At 61.6% G+C, this 17,739-nt stretch overlaps 1 protein-coding gene across 1 annotated transcript; it reads right to left on the minus strand.

Moving 5' to 3' along the window:
* Window positions 1–4,030: 4,030 nt before the first annotated feature.
* Window positions 4,031–16,507, minus strand: BOK (BCL2 family apoptosis regulator BOK). Its single transcript, XM_047084604.1, is given in 6 exon segments — window positions 4,031–4,875; window positions 5,874–6,037; window positions 8,579–8,686; window positions 8,689–8,700; window positions 13,460–13,588; window positions 16,285–16,507. Coding segments are annotated over 6 exon segments (762 nt in total). The 3' UTR covers window positions 4,031–4,749.
* Between the last annotated feature and the right edge of the window lie 1,232 nt (window positions 16,508–17,739).

Genomic DNA, 17,739 nt, shown 5'->3' on the forward strand with positions numbered 1-17,739 from the left:
GGCTCCAGATATCGACCCCAAGGGGCACCTGGGTGGCTCCGTCAGTTAAGCATCCGACTCTTGATTTCAGCTCAGGTCATGATCTCGCGGTTCACGAGATTAAGCCCCAAGTCGGGGTCTGCACTGACAGCACAGCCTGCTTGGGAATCTCTTTCTCCCTCTCTGCCCCTCCACCGTGCACGCGCGCACACACACACACTTTCTCTCTCTCTCTCTCTCTCTCTCTCTCTCTCTCTCTCTCTCTCTCAAAATAAACATTTAAAAAACAAAATATCGGCCCTGGGATGAGTCACATGCTGCCCTGACTGATCCGGCCAGGCACCCCAACAGCAGTCACTCCTGCACTGGGGGATGAATCGTCAGGAAGAAACTCCTTCCGCGTGCAGCAGGCTGAGCCTGGTCGCCCTGAAGTAACTTCCCAGCAGAAAGCCGGCCGCCATTTGCGTCAGAAAGCCCTAGCACCTCAAGTGGAGGCCCACACCCAAGGCTCCTCTGCTCTTCCTGCTGCCCGAAACCTGTGATTCGGGTCAAAGGGGGCGGGAGGTGCTCAGAGGACAGGAGGTCGAGGGTGGGAGGTCAAAGGTGGTGGGAGGTGCTCAGAGGCCAGAGCGCACAGCCGTGTCCAGTGGCCTCCGCTCTGGTGGCGGGGTGCTCAGAGGCCGCAGGCCCACTGCCCTGCTTCCCGCCTGCGTGGGCAGAGCCAGAAACGGAGTTACACTTCATGGTCTCGGCACCGCCGTGGCCCGTTTGAGGTCGCCACGCAGTCGGCGCCTTCCCCGTGGCTGCCTCAGCACAGGGGACTCACGTTCGTGTTTACGGGGAAAAGCGTAGCATCCGTGCCGTCTCCAGTTCGCGCTCTAGGAGCGCAGAACTTTTCACCTAAACTCTTCGATCTTACCTCTTCTAAGGTGAAAAATCTTGGTTCTTTGCAATATTAGTTGCTTTAGTCTCCAGGTACATAGCGTTTTCAGAGGAGTAACACTGTGACAACGGACCGAGCCTGACGTCTGCAGTTTTTCCTTTTGGTTTTGCCCCTTCCCAGCAGAGAGAGCGAGTCCAGATACAGTCGAACTGGACTCCTCGGTTTCCCTGGTGCTTCCGGCACCGGCTCGCCACACGAGCTCCCTGCGTAACTCTCTGATTGACTCCGCAAGGTGGCTCTGCTTACGCAAAACCCCCGACGTGACTTTATTGCCAGGACCGTAAAATAGGGCCCACTTGCCCGCCCCCAGCTGCAGGTGCTTCTGGGGCAGCCAGGCCACGGCTCACCAAGCGGGTCCCCTCCCGCCGGATGCCCACCCCGCTTCCGGTCTTCGGCGGGCCTAACGATGTCCCCACCAGTAACCTGCCGCTTTGGGTTTCTGCCGGCACACGCAGGCGGGACGTCCAGGAGGGGGGCTGCCAGCCCAAGGCCAGCGGCACAGGGGACCCGACCCCTGGGGGCTGTGCCCTCCACCCCCACGGCTGTGGGAGGCCGCCTGCCCCACCAGCCGGGCGCTCGTCAGGGAACGGGAGCTGGGCTAGCTGGGGTTTGCATTTCTCTCATTTTATTTTTTTCTTCTGGGTTTTTGTAGCTGATGCACTCTTGAATTTGGAATATTAATCCTGACATGAACGTTCAGTTACAGTTTTTTTATTGAGGGAAAACACACTGTTATGACATAAAGTTCGCCATTTTAACCAGTAACTAACGTACAGTTTAGCGGCATCTAGTACCTTCATCTTCCTGGGCAACCGTGACCTCTGCCCTCTCCCAAACCATCCTTGTCGTCCCAGAAGGAAGCCCCCGACCACATGATGGTCACTCCCGTCCCCCGACCCCTGGCCCTGGTGCCCACTACTCTTTTCTGTCTCAAGTTACAAGTATTTTTGAAAATGTTAAATGCCTTTTTATCCACTATGCGTTTTGTCTTTCATCGTTCCTGAATTTTACGTCTTACTTAGGAAGGTTTTGTCTGTTCCCCAGTTATGGAGAAAATTACCCATTTCTTCCAGTACTTATTTCACGTTTTTCACTTAGGTCTTTGATCCACTTGGAATTTGTCCCCGTGTATATTGTGACCTCGGGTCCCATCTCGTCTCTTCCCCCACCTTACTCGCGGACTCAGTTCTGCAGGCACTGGGGTCTGGCTCTGGCTGTCCCAGGTCCCCCGGACTGCCTGCCTGCACTTGGCCTCGTGCTCGCGGTTCCGTGACAGACGCCACACCGGGCTCAGCTACAGGCGGGCTTCTCCCTCACCTTTCTCCTTTTTAAGATTCATTCTGGGGGCGCCTGGGTGGCTCGGTCAGTTAAGCGTCCGACTTCAGCTCAGGTCACGATCTCGCGGTCCGTGAGTTCGAGCCCCGCATCGGGCTCTGGGCTGATGGCTCAGAGCCTGGAGCCTGCTTCCGGTTCTGTGTCTCCCTCTCTCTCTCTGCCCCTCCCCCGTTCATGCTCTGTCTCTGTCTCAAAAATAAACATTTAAAAAAAAAATTAAAAAAAAAAAAAGATTCATTCTGGCTGTACTTTTTTTCATTTTTAAAATTTTTTAACATTTTATTTCTTTTTGAGAGAGAGACCGAGCACGAGCAGGGGAGGGGCAGAGAGAGAGAGGGAGACGCAGAATCCCAAGCAGGCTCCAGGCTCCAAGCCGTCAGCACAGAGCCCGACGTGGGGCTTGAATCCACAAACCGTGAGATCATGACCTGAGCTAAAGTTGGACGCTCAACCAACTGAGCTACCCAGGCGCCCCTATTTTTGCTTTTTAAGAAAATTTCCTCCCATTAAAATTAGCTTGTTCGGGGGCGCCTGGGTGGCTCAGTCGGTTTAAGCATCTGACTTTGGCTCAGGTCACCATCTCACGGTTCGGGAGTTCAAGCCCCGTGTCGGGCTCTATGCTGACGGCTCGGAGCCTGGAGCCTGCTTGGGATTCTGTGTCTCCCTCTCTCTCTCTGCCCCTCCCCTGCTCGTGCTCTGTCTCTCAAAAACAAAAGAAACCTTAAAAAAAAATTTTTAATCAGCTTGTTTAAATCTAGAAAAAAAAATGCCATTCTGATACGTCCACAAGGATGCATTAAATTTGTAAACTTGCTTATGAAGAATTGTCTTCTTTGTGGATGGATTTCCTCTCCGGAACACGGTGCCTCCGTCTGCTCAAGTCCGTGTGGGGTCTTGAAGGCACACGAGCCTTCCGCACACAGGCTCTCTCACTGTTGGGTTCATGCAGAGGAGTCTTATCCATTTGTTGCTGTTGGAAACAGAGCCTCTCTCCTACCGCGTCCTGTAACAGAGGTGTGTGAAGACAGCCCCCGTCTGATCTCCCTTGGTTTCGGACCCTGCTGCTGTCCTGTGCTGCCAGCCTGCCCCAGGATTGGGGCCAGGGGGTGAGGGAGGAAGCTGGGGCAGGCCCGGCGGGCAACGAAGACCTGACCGGCATCGCCTGCCCCCGTCACGGGCACCAGGGCGAGAGGAGGGCAGGCAGGGCTGGAGGAAGCAGCATCCTTACAGCCAGCCGACGCCCACCCCGTGCCGCTTCCCTGGGAGGCTGGAGGGGAGGGCCGGGCCAGCTGACGTCAGCCGTCCTCTGGCTCAGCCGTACGTTGCACAGAAAGGGAAACCCAGACCACGGGAGACTGGGTGGCAGAATCCAGCACCGTGTGCCTGTGGCCTGAGCAGGAGTCGGGCCCCCGTGGGGAGAATGTCCGTTCACCAGAAAGCGGGGGGTGCGGACTGCCCGGAGCCGGCCCTGAGGGAGACACGCAGCAGCCAGGCCTCTGGGCCCAGGGGGAGCCCGGGAAGGGGCACGGAGGCCAAGGAGGCCTTGGCCGGCAAGGCAAGGGGAGGAGAACGGCCGGGCTGGACCGAGGAGTCGTGCGGGGCGGGACCGCTGAGCGTTTGTTCCTGGTGTGTGCGTGCGCGTGTGCCCGTGACGCCGTGCACGCACGAATGTGTCCGTGTGGAGCTCCCTGTCACGGTGCGTGGCAGCAGAGGCCGCCCTAATCAGGGAGCGTGCTGGGATGCTTCCGCACCTGTGTTTTCTCACCTGCCTCCTGTCCCGTCCCTGGGCGGCAGGGCAGGGCAGAGGCACCAAGAAAGCAGATGGGTCACCTCCGTGGCCATGAAACTTTATTGGGACTGAACGCGCACACACCAGCCTTCTTGCTCACAGGCGCCTGTGCTCTCAGGTCAGGCGTGCCGGCTTGGAGCCCACACCCCTGGTCCCCACAACACAGCCTCCCTGCCATGGGAGGGGGACACGCGCTCCCTCCAGAAATGGATCAAGCAACCAGCACATGAGCTCTATGCCCTGTTTACAAGGTCAGTAAGACCCCACGGCTCCTCCAGCCTTGGCCAGGCCAGGGTCTCCTTCCGACTGGATGTGCAGGGCCCACGGCCCAGCTCACGTCCTGACGTGGCCACCCTTCACGGACGGGACCCGGGCATCAAGTGACAGCCTGGCGTTCCCAGCCCCCTTCCTTTGGGACCTGGATGGTGACCCTGGCTTCATGGCTCCAGATGGAAGAGGACAGGGAGGGGTTCCAGGGGAAGGCACTGAAACCCAGCTCCAGGCCAGGGAGGCCCCCCCTGCTTCCCCTTCTAGAGGGCCAGGGTCTGTGGACGAGGGGCTCAGGGCAGGGCCTCCGGCACCGAGGCGGGGCTCTGAGGATCGGAGCGTTCCCAGCCTGGTTGGGGAGGACGTTGGCGCTTTCGAGGGCCGGGGGTCTCCTGGGTCGGAGAGCCTGGCTTCGGCCTCTGCCCGAGCCAGCGGCTCATCTCTCTGGCAACAGCACGAAGAAGGCGGCCTTCAGGAAGCGGCCGAAGCTGCAGAGTGCGGCCACCAGCCAGTGTGAGCGGAAGCCGGGCTCGGTGCTGACCACACACTTGAGGACATCGGTCTGGGAGGGAAGAGGGCACAGTTAGAGGGCAGGGCACCTCACACGGATGTCCACCGACACCCACGAGGGGGTGCGCGAGGCCGTTAGGGAAGGCCCATGGTCCACTCCGGACGGAAGACCCGCGTGGGGCCGACCCGGCCACGAGAAGCGAAGGGAGGAGGTAGGTGGAGGCAGGGAGCGGCCAGCCGACGGGAGAAGCCTGCGGTGCCCACGTGAGGACTCCACCGCCAGCCCCGTGGCCACTACTGCAGCCACGTCCCCACAACCCCCGGCCTCCTTCTGCCTTGGCCCTGTGGAGCCTGGGGCGCCAGGAAACGCCAAACCCAGCTTCAGACTCTCCCTTCAAACAGAAGTGGACACAGCTTTCCAGAACCCCAGGGAACGGCCACTATTTCTTCCTGTTCCTGCTAAGAAATGAAGTATTTTCTCTACAGTCCAGACTTGGACCGTGGTGGTCACGGCCTTGCTGGCTCCACGGAGAGGAAGCAGGAGGGACAGAGGCCCCGGGGTCCCTGCTGAGGGACACCCACAGCCACAAGTCACCCTGGAGGCGGTGTCCCTCCGCCTGCCTCCCGCAGCGCCAACTTCAGATGAGCCTCCGGCCCCAGAACCGCCCGACCTCGGCCTTCGGCTCCAACCTCGGCGGAGGGCTGAGCGCTGTCATCCACAGCCGGCCTCGCACACCCTTGCTCACCATCCGTTTTACAGAGGAGAAAACTGAGATCTCCTGTGGGAGCCTGGCCAGGGCTGGGCGGGCGGCTGGGGCGTGGGGACTGATGGGTAGGACGCCTGCACGCATCCCTGCGGGCTGGGCCGATGTGCCCCACCTCTCCTGGACAGAGGGGTCACGGCTGCAGACCAGCTTCTGCCCTGCGGGGCACTCCCGGACAGCAGGACTTTAGCCCTAGAGGTGGGGGGAGGCTCCGGCCTTGGAGGGAGCTGGGCCTCACCCCTGCCCCACCCAGCAACCCCTTCCCGGGACCTCAGGTGCCCCTCACCCATCCGCCGCGCCTCCGCAGCCAGGGCGCCAGGGTCTTGCGCACAAACTCCCCGAGGCAGTCGACGATAGCGTGGACCATGGCGGGCTGGGCCTGCCGCACACAGTCTACGGCCAGCCCCGCAGCCACTGAGTACAGGGACACCACCTTGCCCCACGTGATGCCTGCAGGGAGAGAGACAGACGCCGGTCAGCAGAAGGCCACCCAAACCCTGGCTCCAGTCCAGCCCTCGGGGTCGCAGGAAGCGCCTCTCTGAGCCACGCCCCCTGCCGTCCTCCCACTGATGACTGGGGTGGGCACCCAGGGCGCCAGCCTCCACCCCACCTGGACAGGTGCCCTGCCAGCTGACCGCCAGGCACGAGCCCCAGCCGCCCTCCATCACAGGTCAGTCCTGCCACCCTCATGGGTAGTTCTTAGGTGGAGATCCTCGAAGCCCCCGTTATCCGCCCGCACACCTGTGCCAGCGCCCAGGACAACCTCGCACGGCCCACCGTCTGCCGGAGGAGGCGATAAGACAGCAAGGCAGTTCAGTGAGGAGGAAACGGAGGCCAGGGGCGAGGGTGGCCAAGTGACCTGGAGCTGCACACTGTGTCCAGTAAGAGGCGTCAAGCCACACCTGCCCCGGGCGCGTCCGGTCTCCCGAACGGCCGTGTGAAAGCACCGGGACGTTCCCTACACGAAGCAGCTGAGGCCCACGAGGGGGGTGACCCTCCCCAGACCACAGAGCTCCTGAGCAGTGGCACCAAGATGGGGCCGCCCGGGAGGAAAAGGCCGATGAACGGAGTCTGAGAAAGAATGCCCGAAATTCTAGGGTGTGGGCTCCCTTAATGTATAAAGAGAGTTTACAACTCAGCCAGAACAAAGAGAAACCTTTCAAAAGTATGAACGCAGAATAAACAGCTGCTTCACGGAAGAAAAGATACAAATACATGGAACATCTGAAAAATGCCCACCTCACAAATAACCACAGAAAGGCCAATGAAAACAAGATATAGATTGCAACTGTCAGATTAAAACTTTATTGTTTTTAAGTTTATTTATTTTGGGGGGGAGGGGCAGAGAGAGAGAGAGAGAGAGAGAGAGAGAGAGAGATTGAGAATCTCAGGCTCCACGCTGTCAGTGCAGAGCCCGACGTGCGTCTTGATCTCATGACCGGGAGATCACAACCTGAGCGGGTGTCAGGAGTCGAATGCTTAACCAGCTGAGCCACCCAGCCTCCCCTCTTTCTTACCTCTCTTAATCTTCCTCCTCCCCCAACCCACCGTCCTTAATTCTCCAACTAACGAACACAAAGCACTTGGAAGAGCATTGCTGTAACATGTGGGGGCACTTTATTTTCTGTGGCTGTATTACCGTTGTCATTGTAATTATAATTATTAGTCATTCCTCTTTGTACCAAAATTTCCTCATGCTCATTAAAATATCAATTATAAAAGATACCATGAGAAAACATAGAATATGTCGAAGAATCTTTAAAACAGATTGTAGCAGGGGAGGATTATGGTTACCTGGATATAACCGAGGAAGCGTCATACGACCCAGGGGAAAAACAAAACAATGGCCAGACAGCATCATCCCTTGGGATCTAGTGTGTCCCGTGTCCAGATTTATTATAACACTGAACAGGTCTGAACAGTGACTCTGGAAGCTGAGGAGAGGGCGTGCTCTGTGCAGAGTCACAGGATATAGCCCCTAAAGCCAAGGACCAGGTAGATACCCCAGGCTGGAAACTCTGACAGCTTCAGACTTGTGCACGCAGCAAACTTCTGACCCATGGCATGGACTGGACCAGTCAGGAAGCAAACGGGAGGGCCCCGGGGTCCCAGAAACCAAGGCCCAGAGACCATGCCCGCCTCCCTGCCAGGCTACGAGAGTCACAGCCCTCCAGCCTCCCAACACGAGGGGCCCCTCTACAAGTAAAGATTCTTCACAAACAGCAGAAAACTACAATTACTCTGGTCTAGCGAGTACATGTGAGTACATTATCGACTCTCCTCTTTCGTCTTTTTAAGTTTACTTGTTTATTTTGGAAAGAGAAAGAAAGCGTGAGTGGGGGAGGGGAAGAAAGAGAGGAAGAGAGAGAGAATCCCAAGCAGGCTCCGCACCGTCAGCACAGAGCCTGATGCGGGGGTCGAGCTCATGAACCGTGAGACCGTGAGCTGAGCCGAAATCAAGAGTCGGACGCTTAACCGACTGAGCCCCCCAGGCGCCCCTTTATTTATTCATTTTTAAAGTAAACTCTAGCCCCAACACAGAGCTTGAACTCATGACTCCAAGATCAAGAGCTGCACATTCTACCGACTGAGCGCCCCTGTCAGATTAAAACTCTAAATGTCAGTGTGAGCGAGGATCCAGGTGAGTCTGCACCTTGTCACCCTGACGGGAAAGACAGCCACCATCACGGCAGGAATTAGCCTGAGGACGCGGCATCTGCGGATGGTGGTGCTGCCGGGTCAACGCACCTTCGCGGAGCAGCCGGTGCATAGACCGGCTCCCACCCACCCTTGCTCGTCCGTGTTCGCGGCAGCCCTGCTCACAATCGCCAAAAGGTGGAAGCGACAAAAGAAGCCATCAACTGTGAGCGGAAGCGCAAACTGTGGTCCGTCCGTGCCAGGGAACACGACAGCCACGAAAAGGGATGGGGCGTCGGGGAGGCTCGGAAACACGGCGCTCAGGGGAAGCCACAGACTCAAGAGGCCGCATACGCTGTATGAATCTGTTACACACAACGTCCAGAACAGGTAAATCCATGGAGACAGACACAGGTCGGCGGTTGCTGGGGGCCGGGGGAGGGGCGGGGAGGGGGTGCTCAGGGGCTCCAAGTGTCCTGGGCGATGAAAACAGAGGTGTTAGTTGCACGCACTGTGAATGCACTAACAACGGCCACTCGATTGTACGCTTTGCAACGGTTCATTGTTCTGTAAGTTTCATCTCAATAAAGAGAAAAATTTTAAACCCCATAAATCGGACCACATCATTCCCCTGCGTAAAAACCTCCCGTTACTGTTACTTTGCATCTCTTTCTAAAGAAATCCAAGTTACGGGGCCCCGTGGCCAGCTCCCAGCCTGTGGAGCGTGTGACTCTTGAGCTCAGGGGTGTGAGTTCGAGCCCCGCGCTGGGTGTAGAGATGACTTAAAAATAAATCCAAGTCTGAAATCTCATGGGAGCCCCCACCCCCCTCTAGGCCCCATTCCCACCACCCCGGCCCCGCGTGTGCTCTTCCCGCCTCTTCCCTGCTGCCGGTAGTGCTCCCCAGCTCCACAGACCAGGCCGTGAGGGCGCCAGCTCGTGGTGATAGCACTCCCCCCCATGCCCGTCCCGCTCACGTGGTGCCCTTGGCACCTGACAGGCACCCCTCCCTGCCGGGACGCAGGTGAAGGGACTGACACGCGAGGGTCGGGGTGACTGCCACGGGATGCAGGAGGCGAACACCACGTTCTGTGGTGCCCCACGTGGAGACAGGTGCTCACTGTGGCGAGCTCCACGTGATGGCTGTATTTTCAGGTCTGGAGAGAAAAGCCAGGGATGGTAATAGGTCACCCTAAATTACAGTGGCACTTAATGCACTCACCGCCTCTGTCTCGCCCTAACACATTTTCATGCCCCCAAAGGACGCCCTCACCACGGGCAGTCAGGCCCCTTCCCCACCCCTGCACGCAGACCCGTCTTCTGCCTTGGCGGATCTCCCTCCTGTAGGTGTTCCCTGTGGAAGGGCTCACACACGACACTCCGTTCTGCGTCTGGCTGCTTGCACCGGGCACAACGTCCCCATGGTTCATCCACGTGGTACCTGTCAGCATGTCTCCCTTTCTGTGGCCGAATGACGTTCCCCTGCGCAAAGAGACCACGTTCTGCTCATCCATCCATCAGATGACGAACGTCTGGGTTGCCTGTGAACAGCACTGCTCTGAACGTCTGCGTAGACGTGTGCTTCCATTTTTCACGGGTGGACGCCCAGGAGCAGGACCGGTGTGCCCCGCGGTAACGCCACTCGAGTCAAACCGCTAGAGAGGCCGACCGTCTTCCACGGCAGCCGAGCCACACTGGGGCCCCACCAGCAGCTAATGAGGCTTCGACTGTTCACGTCCCCACCGTGGCGTGTGCACCTGCCTCTGATCCCAGCCATCCTGGTGGGCGGGCGCTGGGGCCTCGCGGTGGTGGCTCTTCCCTGGTTGGCTGATGAGAGCGCTTTTCACGGGCCATCTGTACATCTTCCTTGGAAAAGCGTCTACTCAGATTCTTCGCTTCTTTTAGGTTGGGTGGTCTTTTTAGTACTGTTTTCTAAGAGTTGGTTATCTTTTCTATTTTCTGATCTCTTTGTGGTAAAATATTTTGCTCTCGTCCTAAGAAGAAAAAACTGAAAACCCTGCCAACTTCTAACCAGGGAGAGAAAAACCAGTTTTTCCCCTGAAGGGAGCTGAGCAGACAAAGGGCAGGGACAGAGGCACGGCCACCCAGGGGATGCCTCCACAGGTCCTGCCCTGTAGTCCTCAAGCTGCCCCATCCAGGGCCACAGCCCTGACTGGGCCTGCACCCCAGGGGGGCCTGCCAAGGGGAGGAGGGGGTGCGAGGTGCAGCGGGAGGGTCCGTGTGAGCAAGGAGGGGCCGCGGGAAGACGGACGGGGCTGGCGAGCACCTCAAGGCTGGACCTCACGGCTGGGGCCGACCCAGTGGCGAAAGGGTCTAAGGACCTGAGACGTAGGATGGACAAGGGACCAAGGGGAAGCCTTGGGCAGCAAGCGGGGTGGTGGGAGGCGCACCCACAGCTGGTGAGGGGGTGGCCGGAGAGCCAGGCAGCAGCAGAGGGCCAGCCCTGCAACCCCACCTCCGTGCAGCCCTGCTCTTTTCAGGTGGCTCTGAGGTTCAGAGAAGCTAAGAAACCAGTTGCAGGTCACGGAGCCGCAGCCGATGAGGGGCAGCTGCCGCAGAGCCCACAGGGGCAGGTCAGGTGTGGAGGCTGCCCCCAGAAGGGGACGGGGCCGGTGGGGGCCAGGGCCGAACGTGCTTGAACACGAGGGGGTATATTCCGCCCCAGTCTCCGGTGAAAACCACAAGACTAACTGACCTCTGCAAGCGGAGCGAGCCTCCGGGCTTCTGTGCCCGTTCTTCCCTGCCCCTCCCCTGTCCTCGTGGTCCCAGTCGTTCCGAACACCTCCCTGAGCAAGGCTGGGCAGGTGGAGTGGTCCCTCTGTCCCCTGTCCCCTGCCCACATAGCAGCCACCACCCAGGAGCCTAGCCCAGCCTTCCCGCTCAGACCCACAGCCAGCAGCAGAGCAGAGCCGCATTCTCAGAGATAAGCCTTCCTTTTAAAGCCAGACCTCGGCTCATAAACCAGCCGCCCGCCAGCCTGGAGTCAGACACAGGCGGCCACCCACGCGCCAGCCATCAGGCCCAGGACACAGGAGCCCAGGGAGGGGGAGGGGCATCCTCAGCCCAGGATGTCCCCTGGGCCCCACCTCCTTCCTGGGCCCCACCTGCTTCCTTCTCCACAACGTGCCCTCCCAGCCCACCCCTGCAGGTTGCCACAGCCCAGCACCGCCCTCCCCCCCCCCCCCCCCCCCCGCCCCAGGTCAGGACAGTTAGAACATTCGGAAGGAAATTGGCCCTCCCACCAGCCCATCCAGGCACCTGCCTCATGATGTCCTAGCCTTACTGACTCCTATCTGGGAGGTCAGTGCTGACCTGGTGGTGGCCCTGGAAGAAGCTAGATTCGACGGTTGGCTGTCCCATGTCCCTGGCCGTCCTGCGTCCCTGGCCATCCCGTGTCCCTGGCTGTCCCACGTTCCTAGCCGTCCCTGGCTGTCCCGCGTTCCTAGCCGTCCCGCGTCCCTGGCTGTCCCATGTCCCTGGCCGTCCCTGGCTGTCCTGCGTTCCTAGACGTCCTGCGTCCCTGGCTGTCCCATGTCCCTGGCCGTCCCGCGTCCCTGGCTGTCCTGTGTCCCTGGCCGTCCTGTGTCCCTGGCCGTCCCGCGTCCCTGGCCGTCCCGCGTTCCTAGCTGTCCTGTGTCCCTGGCCGTCCCGCGTCCCTGGCCATCCCTGGCTGTCCTGCATCCCCACCACACTGGCCACAACTGAGGGAAGCCTATGCCCACCAGGAGCTGGTAGAGCCTCCTTGGGGGAGGATACCGGATGTCGACGTGTGGTCACCCCAGAGGGTGGGGTCAGCTGGGCTAGGGGTTCATCTCTGATGGGATGAAGCAGCCCTCTGCTTTATCTCTTTTCCCTGCAGGGTGTGGGCTGCATCTGCGGGTGGTGGGGACCGTGGCTCCCCCCGCAGCCTCCACCCTAAAGCCCTGCTCTGCTGCTGTCCCAACCATCCCATGGATGAGGAAACCCAGGCCAAGGTCACATAGCTGGTCAGCAGCAGAGCCAGGACCGCCTCCCAGAGGAGGGTGCGAGGCCTCCCTGCTGCCTGGGGCCCTTCCTCCTGCAGTGGAATGCCTTCCAGAAAGCCCCAGAGGGAGGGTGGCCCTCTCCACTAGCCACATGACCGCTCACCTCACTCCCCACTCCAGCTGGGATGCAGCCTCTGGAACACTCTGGCTCCGAGGCCCCCAAGCTTTCCCCCGCCGAGGGCCAGGGCAGGCTGTCCCGTCATCAGGGGTCCCCTGGCCCCGGTGCCGGGGAAATACCCACGGGATGTGCTGAGGCAGGAGGTGCTGGTTGGGGCTGGGGCTCTGGTTACCTAGACGCACAGCCTGGCACCTGTTATACAAGGATACAGGGACGGACTCACAGAGTGTGGGTGCCAGGCCAGGACGTGGTGTCACAGGTGGGGATATGAGGTCCGTGGACGGCAGGGAGCCCAGCAGGGTTCCAAGGAGAGGACATGGGGACAGGAGAAGGTTTAGGGGGACGAGCCCCATCGCCTCCAGTGAGTCTGGGGGTAGCAGCAGGAGCTGAACTCAGAGGTGAGGGCACAGAGAGGAGGTGGCAGGAGCACACGTCACCTGCGCACAGTTGGGGCACCAGGAGACGCCCAGGGGAGTGCGGGTCAGCCAGCTGAGACAGGTGTGGTGCTCTTCCCCAGAGACCGCCCAGGGAGCCTCTGCTGCGGGGCTCCTGCCCTCATGGGTCTTCCCTCCACGTGGGGCCGCCCTGCAAGGCGCCTTTGACCAACACAGTCCGGCAGAGTGACACCGTGCCTGCAGAGGCTGCATCCCGAGAGCCTGGCAGTTCCACCCGGGATGCTGGGGACACTCCCCTTGGGGACCCGGTACCACGCCGTGAGAAGCCCACAGGCCACACGCAGGACACGCTGCCCCCCCTCTAAGTCAACGGCCAGCACCGACTGGCAATCTGGGACACGCGGCCCAGACAAGACTTCAGGTCGCTGCCACCCCAGCCGATGCCCAGTCAGAGCCTCGTAGAGGCCTGGCACCAGCTGCCCAGCAGGCCCACCGTCCTCACAACCGGGGGAGGCACTGCACGTCACCGTTCGAGTCGAGGTTCTGGGCTCTTTTGTGCAGCAAGAAAGTACACGTGACCACCAGGTGGCTCCAGGGCTGCCCCGGTGCTGAAGGCCCTGCCCCCCGGCCCACCCCAGCCCTGTGGGCGCCCTGGGGGAGGGGGTACCCAGGCCTACCTGCGGAGAAGATTTGTGCTGCCACGGCCAGGAAGGCGTCGGTCACCACTGTCTCAGACTGCAGGGAGATGTTCAGCTGACGAGCCACGTTGCGGTAGATGCTGGGCCGGATCAGCTCCAGCTCATCTCCTGCGCAGTCACACAGCGGGGTCAGAGGTGGTCCGTGCCTGCACGACCCTGGTCCCACCGTCACACGGGCCTGGGACCAGCCCACTCCTCACGGCCCGCAGCTGGCACCGAACATGCCTGATCCCCGACTGGATTCAGCCCGTCAAACTCCCACCCTGACTTGGCCCCACCATGGCCCCTGGGAACAGGAGACCAAGGAGGTACACTGGGAACCCCCAGACCTACCTCCGCGTCCCGCCCCTCCGACAAGCCAGCCACCCCCCACTCCCACCCAGGGCCAAGCCTGCTGGGCCGGTGTGGTGGGAATCCCAAGGAGGAACAAGGGCCGTGCCTGATGGGTGACTCATGGCTCACAGTGAGCTGCCCGGGCGGCAGGCGGACTGGGCAGGCAGCCAGAGCCCGACACGGGCAGGGGCTGTGCCAACGACCCCACGCAGGTGGGCCCCTGGCTGCTGCCTCCGAGGGGCATCCTCGCTCAGGCCCTGCTCTGTGAACCGAGAAGCGGAGCCATTGCCCCAAGCCGCCGACACCGCCCAGGCTCAAACCTGGGCTCCTGGTGCCAAGCGGGTGTGTCTGGACGGGCGGCCACGTTGGGCAGAGAAAATGCCCTCTCAGCAGCCCTGCCCGCGGCCTGCGCTCGCTGCAGCGCCCCTGGCAGTGACGTGCTGGGAATCCCGCACGGCCCTCCGACCGGTGTCCCCCAGCCCAGGGACTTCTGCAGCCAAGGCCAACGGGGAAATGCCGGGGACTGGCCAGCACGGAGCGACAGGGGTGTCTGCGTCATTCCCGAGGCCAGCTGCACTCCGTCTAATGATCTAAGATCTAGATGCAGAGCACAAACGGGCGAGGCTGGCGGGCAGCTGGAGGAGGTGGCATGGAAATCCCCAGGGCCGGCCTGGCCGTTCCCACACAGACCTCAGGGCCGCTGGGGACCGGCCCCAAGACACTGACCACGGGGACGCAACCCATTCTTCTTCCTGTGTGCCGTTGCCCCGGGAGCTAGGCGTCTGTGCCGAGGAGGGGCTGAGGGGCGTGCTGGGGGGCAGGGAGGCAGCGCCGGCCGTGAAGGGGCTAGTGCGGAGCGGCACCAAGAGCAGAACGCAGCGAACAGACAAGAAGGAGAGCACCCTGGGGGGCCAGGCCATCTCCTCCCTCCTTGGCCACCCGGCAGGGCTGAGTCCCAGCCACCGGACATAGCCTGGTGCCGGGGAAGGGCCTCGAAGGCCCTGCTCCTGAGATGGCTGGTGCTGGGCACCCAAGCCCAGGCCGGAAATGCCGGGGCTCTCAGGATGGGACACAGAGGACTGAGGGCACAGGAACGAGCCTGGTCAGACTGGGAGAGGCCGAAGCAAAGTTCTTCAGACAAGTTCAGACAATAGGCACTCTGGGCCCAGGGCAGAGGCAGCACCCAGCTCCCGCTCACAGACAAGGAGACAGAGGCTGGAGGCTGGGGGACTGCAGGGCAGGCCAGGACGGAGGCAAGACTTCCTTCTGGCTCCCCCAGGGAGGCCAAGGAACCACCTTCTCCAGGGCCCTCTAGAATGCTCCACCAGTGTCATCCCCACAGGCCAGCTGAAGAAACGGCTTGTGGGTGGCTGACCTCATGGGAGTCTAGGCCCTCTGGACCCCTGCCTGGTTTCCCAAACCCCACTGGCTCTCCCCTCCCCTGAGGCCCCGGAGGGCTACCACCCTTCCTGGCAGCCTTGTCTGACGCCCCAGGGAATCTGTGTGTCTCCCCACACCCCAGGTCTACACAGCTCTGCTCTGAGTCCACACAAAACAGGGACAAGCAGACACCGGTGTCAGCCGGAGAAGAGGCAGCGTCCTCTCACACAGCACTTCCCCGCGAGCCTGGACCCACACTCTGCGCAGAGCCGCACCATCAGGCCTCCATCCCCTGCCCATGTGCCCACCGCCAGCAACCAGATAAGCGAGCTCAGTCCCTGGGGGAAGTACACTGAATCAGCTGGGCTGGTCCCCCTCTGGGGTGTAGACCCTGGAGAAGGTGGAAACAGTTACTAGGCTGCGTGTGACCGCACCCCCCCCATAAGTGCCCCCAGGTGTCTATACACACGGGCTGGCCCCTTGGTGGCTCTGAGCCTCTGAGCCTCTTTTGCAGGGAGCCCTACCAGGCCTCCACATCAAGGGGAAAGAGCAGCGGGGATTTCAGGCAGCAACCCCAAAGACCTACTTTCCAAAACAAACATCGGGACACGTGGTCCCACAAAGGATTTCTGTGCCCAGCTCAGTACAAGGGTCACTCTGGAAGTTTAGCCACCAAAACACTGTTGTTTCCCAGAGATTTCTAGTCTTTGTGAACAGAATGTCTCAGATCTGGGCGGAGCTGGCATGCCGGGGAGCTCTGCAGCGGGTGGGCCGGAGAGCCCAGGGGCTAAAGAGGGGAGTGTGGGTGGGCCCGCCTAGCGAAGCAAGGCTATTCCTGCCCTCCTCCTCCTCCCCTCCCGGCCCGCCCCCTGTCCGCCCCCAAGTGAAACTTCGGCCTAGCAGCGGGGGGCTTCTCCCGGACACCCCTTGGCCTAGCAACGGGGGTCGCCCCCGGGGCACCCCTCGGCCCAGAATTGGGGGGCTTCTCCCGGGCATCCTCGGCCCAGCAACGGGGGTCGCCCCCGAGACACCCCTCGGGCCAGCAGCGGGGGGCTTCTCCCGGGCACCCGCCCGCCCCGGCCCGCACTCACCCAGGCGCAGCAGCACCGCGCACACCTCCGCCAGGCGGCCTCCGGGGGCGGGAGCGGCGCGTTCGGGCGCGTTCCAGGCGAGGCCGGCGCGCAGCAGTCGCGCATGCACGAACTCCCGGCCGAGCGCCTTGGCCTGGGCCACCAGCTCCTTGTCGGTGGGCGAGCGGTCAAAGGCGTCCATGATCTCGGCGGCGAAGACCGAGGAGCGCCGCAGCACCTCCATGGCGGGGACGCGGGCCAGGGGCGCGGCACCTGCGGGGAGCCCGGCTCAGCGCCCCGGCCTGGCCGGCGGCGGGGAGGGCGCTCGGGGAGGGGGCGCGCGGGGAGGGGGCGCAGCGGGGAGGGGTTGGAGGGGCGCGGCCGGCCGCGAGGGGCCGTTCGTTCTGGTGAAGCGGGGAGGGACAAATCTTTGAAATCACGGTGCCACGCTCTTTGAGATTCCGGGTTCCATCACAAGGCTCCCCAGGGTGCCCGCGCCAGAAGGACCGCTGCGAGGTGGCGATGCGCCCCTGGGGCCCCGCCTCGGAGGCGCGGCGTCCCCCGCGCCCGTCCCCGGCCGTCGCCCCGCTCACCTCCCCCGCGGCATGGCGCGGGCGCGGGGCCGGGGAGGGGGCTCTGGCCTCAGCGTCTGCGGGCCGCGGGCCCCGCCGGCCTCGGTCCTTCCCCCCGCAGCGGCGGGGACGCGCGCCCGCCCCTCGCCCCGCAGGTCCGCGCTCCCGGGGGCGCACGGCGCGGCTCTCCGCCGGCGAGAGGCGAGGCTTGGGGCTTCGCCTTCTAAGGAAAAGGCAGCCCCCGGGGCGGAGCCGCGGCCCGGCCTCCCCGCCGCCTCCCGGCTTAAGGAGGACCGAGCGAGTTCGCCGCCACCGGCGCCACCGGGCAGGACCTGGAGCTGCGGCCCCCGCGCGGGCCCCTGGCTTCGCACCCAGTGCGTTTTCTTACTGGTTCCCAGACGTTCTCCATGTGCCCCGGGGACGTGCCCCTGGTCTGACACGTGGCCTTGCGCTGTAGATAGACGCTTGGCCGCGTAGCGCATTGAAGACCCTACAAAAATCTTGTGGCGCTGGGGGGGGGGGGTGCTGTTGCTTACAAGGAACTGGAGTGATTCTCAGCCAAGTCCAATTTGTCTTTCTCTCTCTTTTTTTTATTAAAAAAATGTTTTTAACTTTGTTTATCTTGAGAGAGACAGAGCGTGAGGGGGGGAGGGACAGAGAGAGAGAGAGAGAGAGAGAGAGAGAGAATCCCAAGCAGGCTCCTGGCTCCTCCCTTTCAGTGCAGAGCCTGATGCGGGGGTGGAACTCACCAAAGGGTGAGACGCTTAACCCAAGGAGCCATCCAGGCGCCCCTGTCTTTTCTCATAAGGTTGGTGTTTTTTCATTAGGATAGTCTCCTACGTTTCCTTTTCATAGCATAAATGTTTTACCGGTGACATCGATGGATCACAGATCAGTTCTTGTG

This window comes from Lynx rufus, unplaced genomic scaffold, assembly GCF_022079265.1.
Source record: "Lynx rufus isolate CCGP_SWC_20201006 ecotype Redwood Valley unplaced genomic scaffold, mLynRuf1.p SCAF_2, whole genome shotgun sequence".
In the NCBI taxonomy this organism is placed as follows: Eukaryota; Metazoa; Chordata; class Mammalia; order Carnivora; family Felidae; genus Lynx; species Lynx rufus.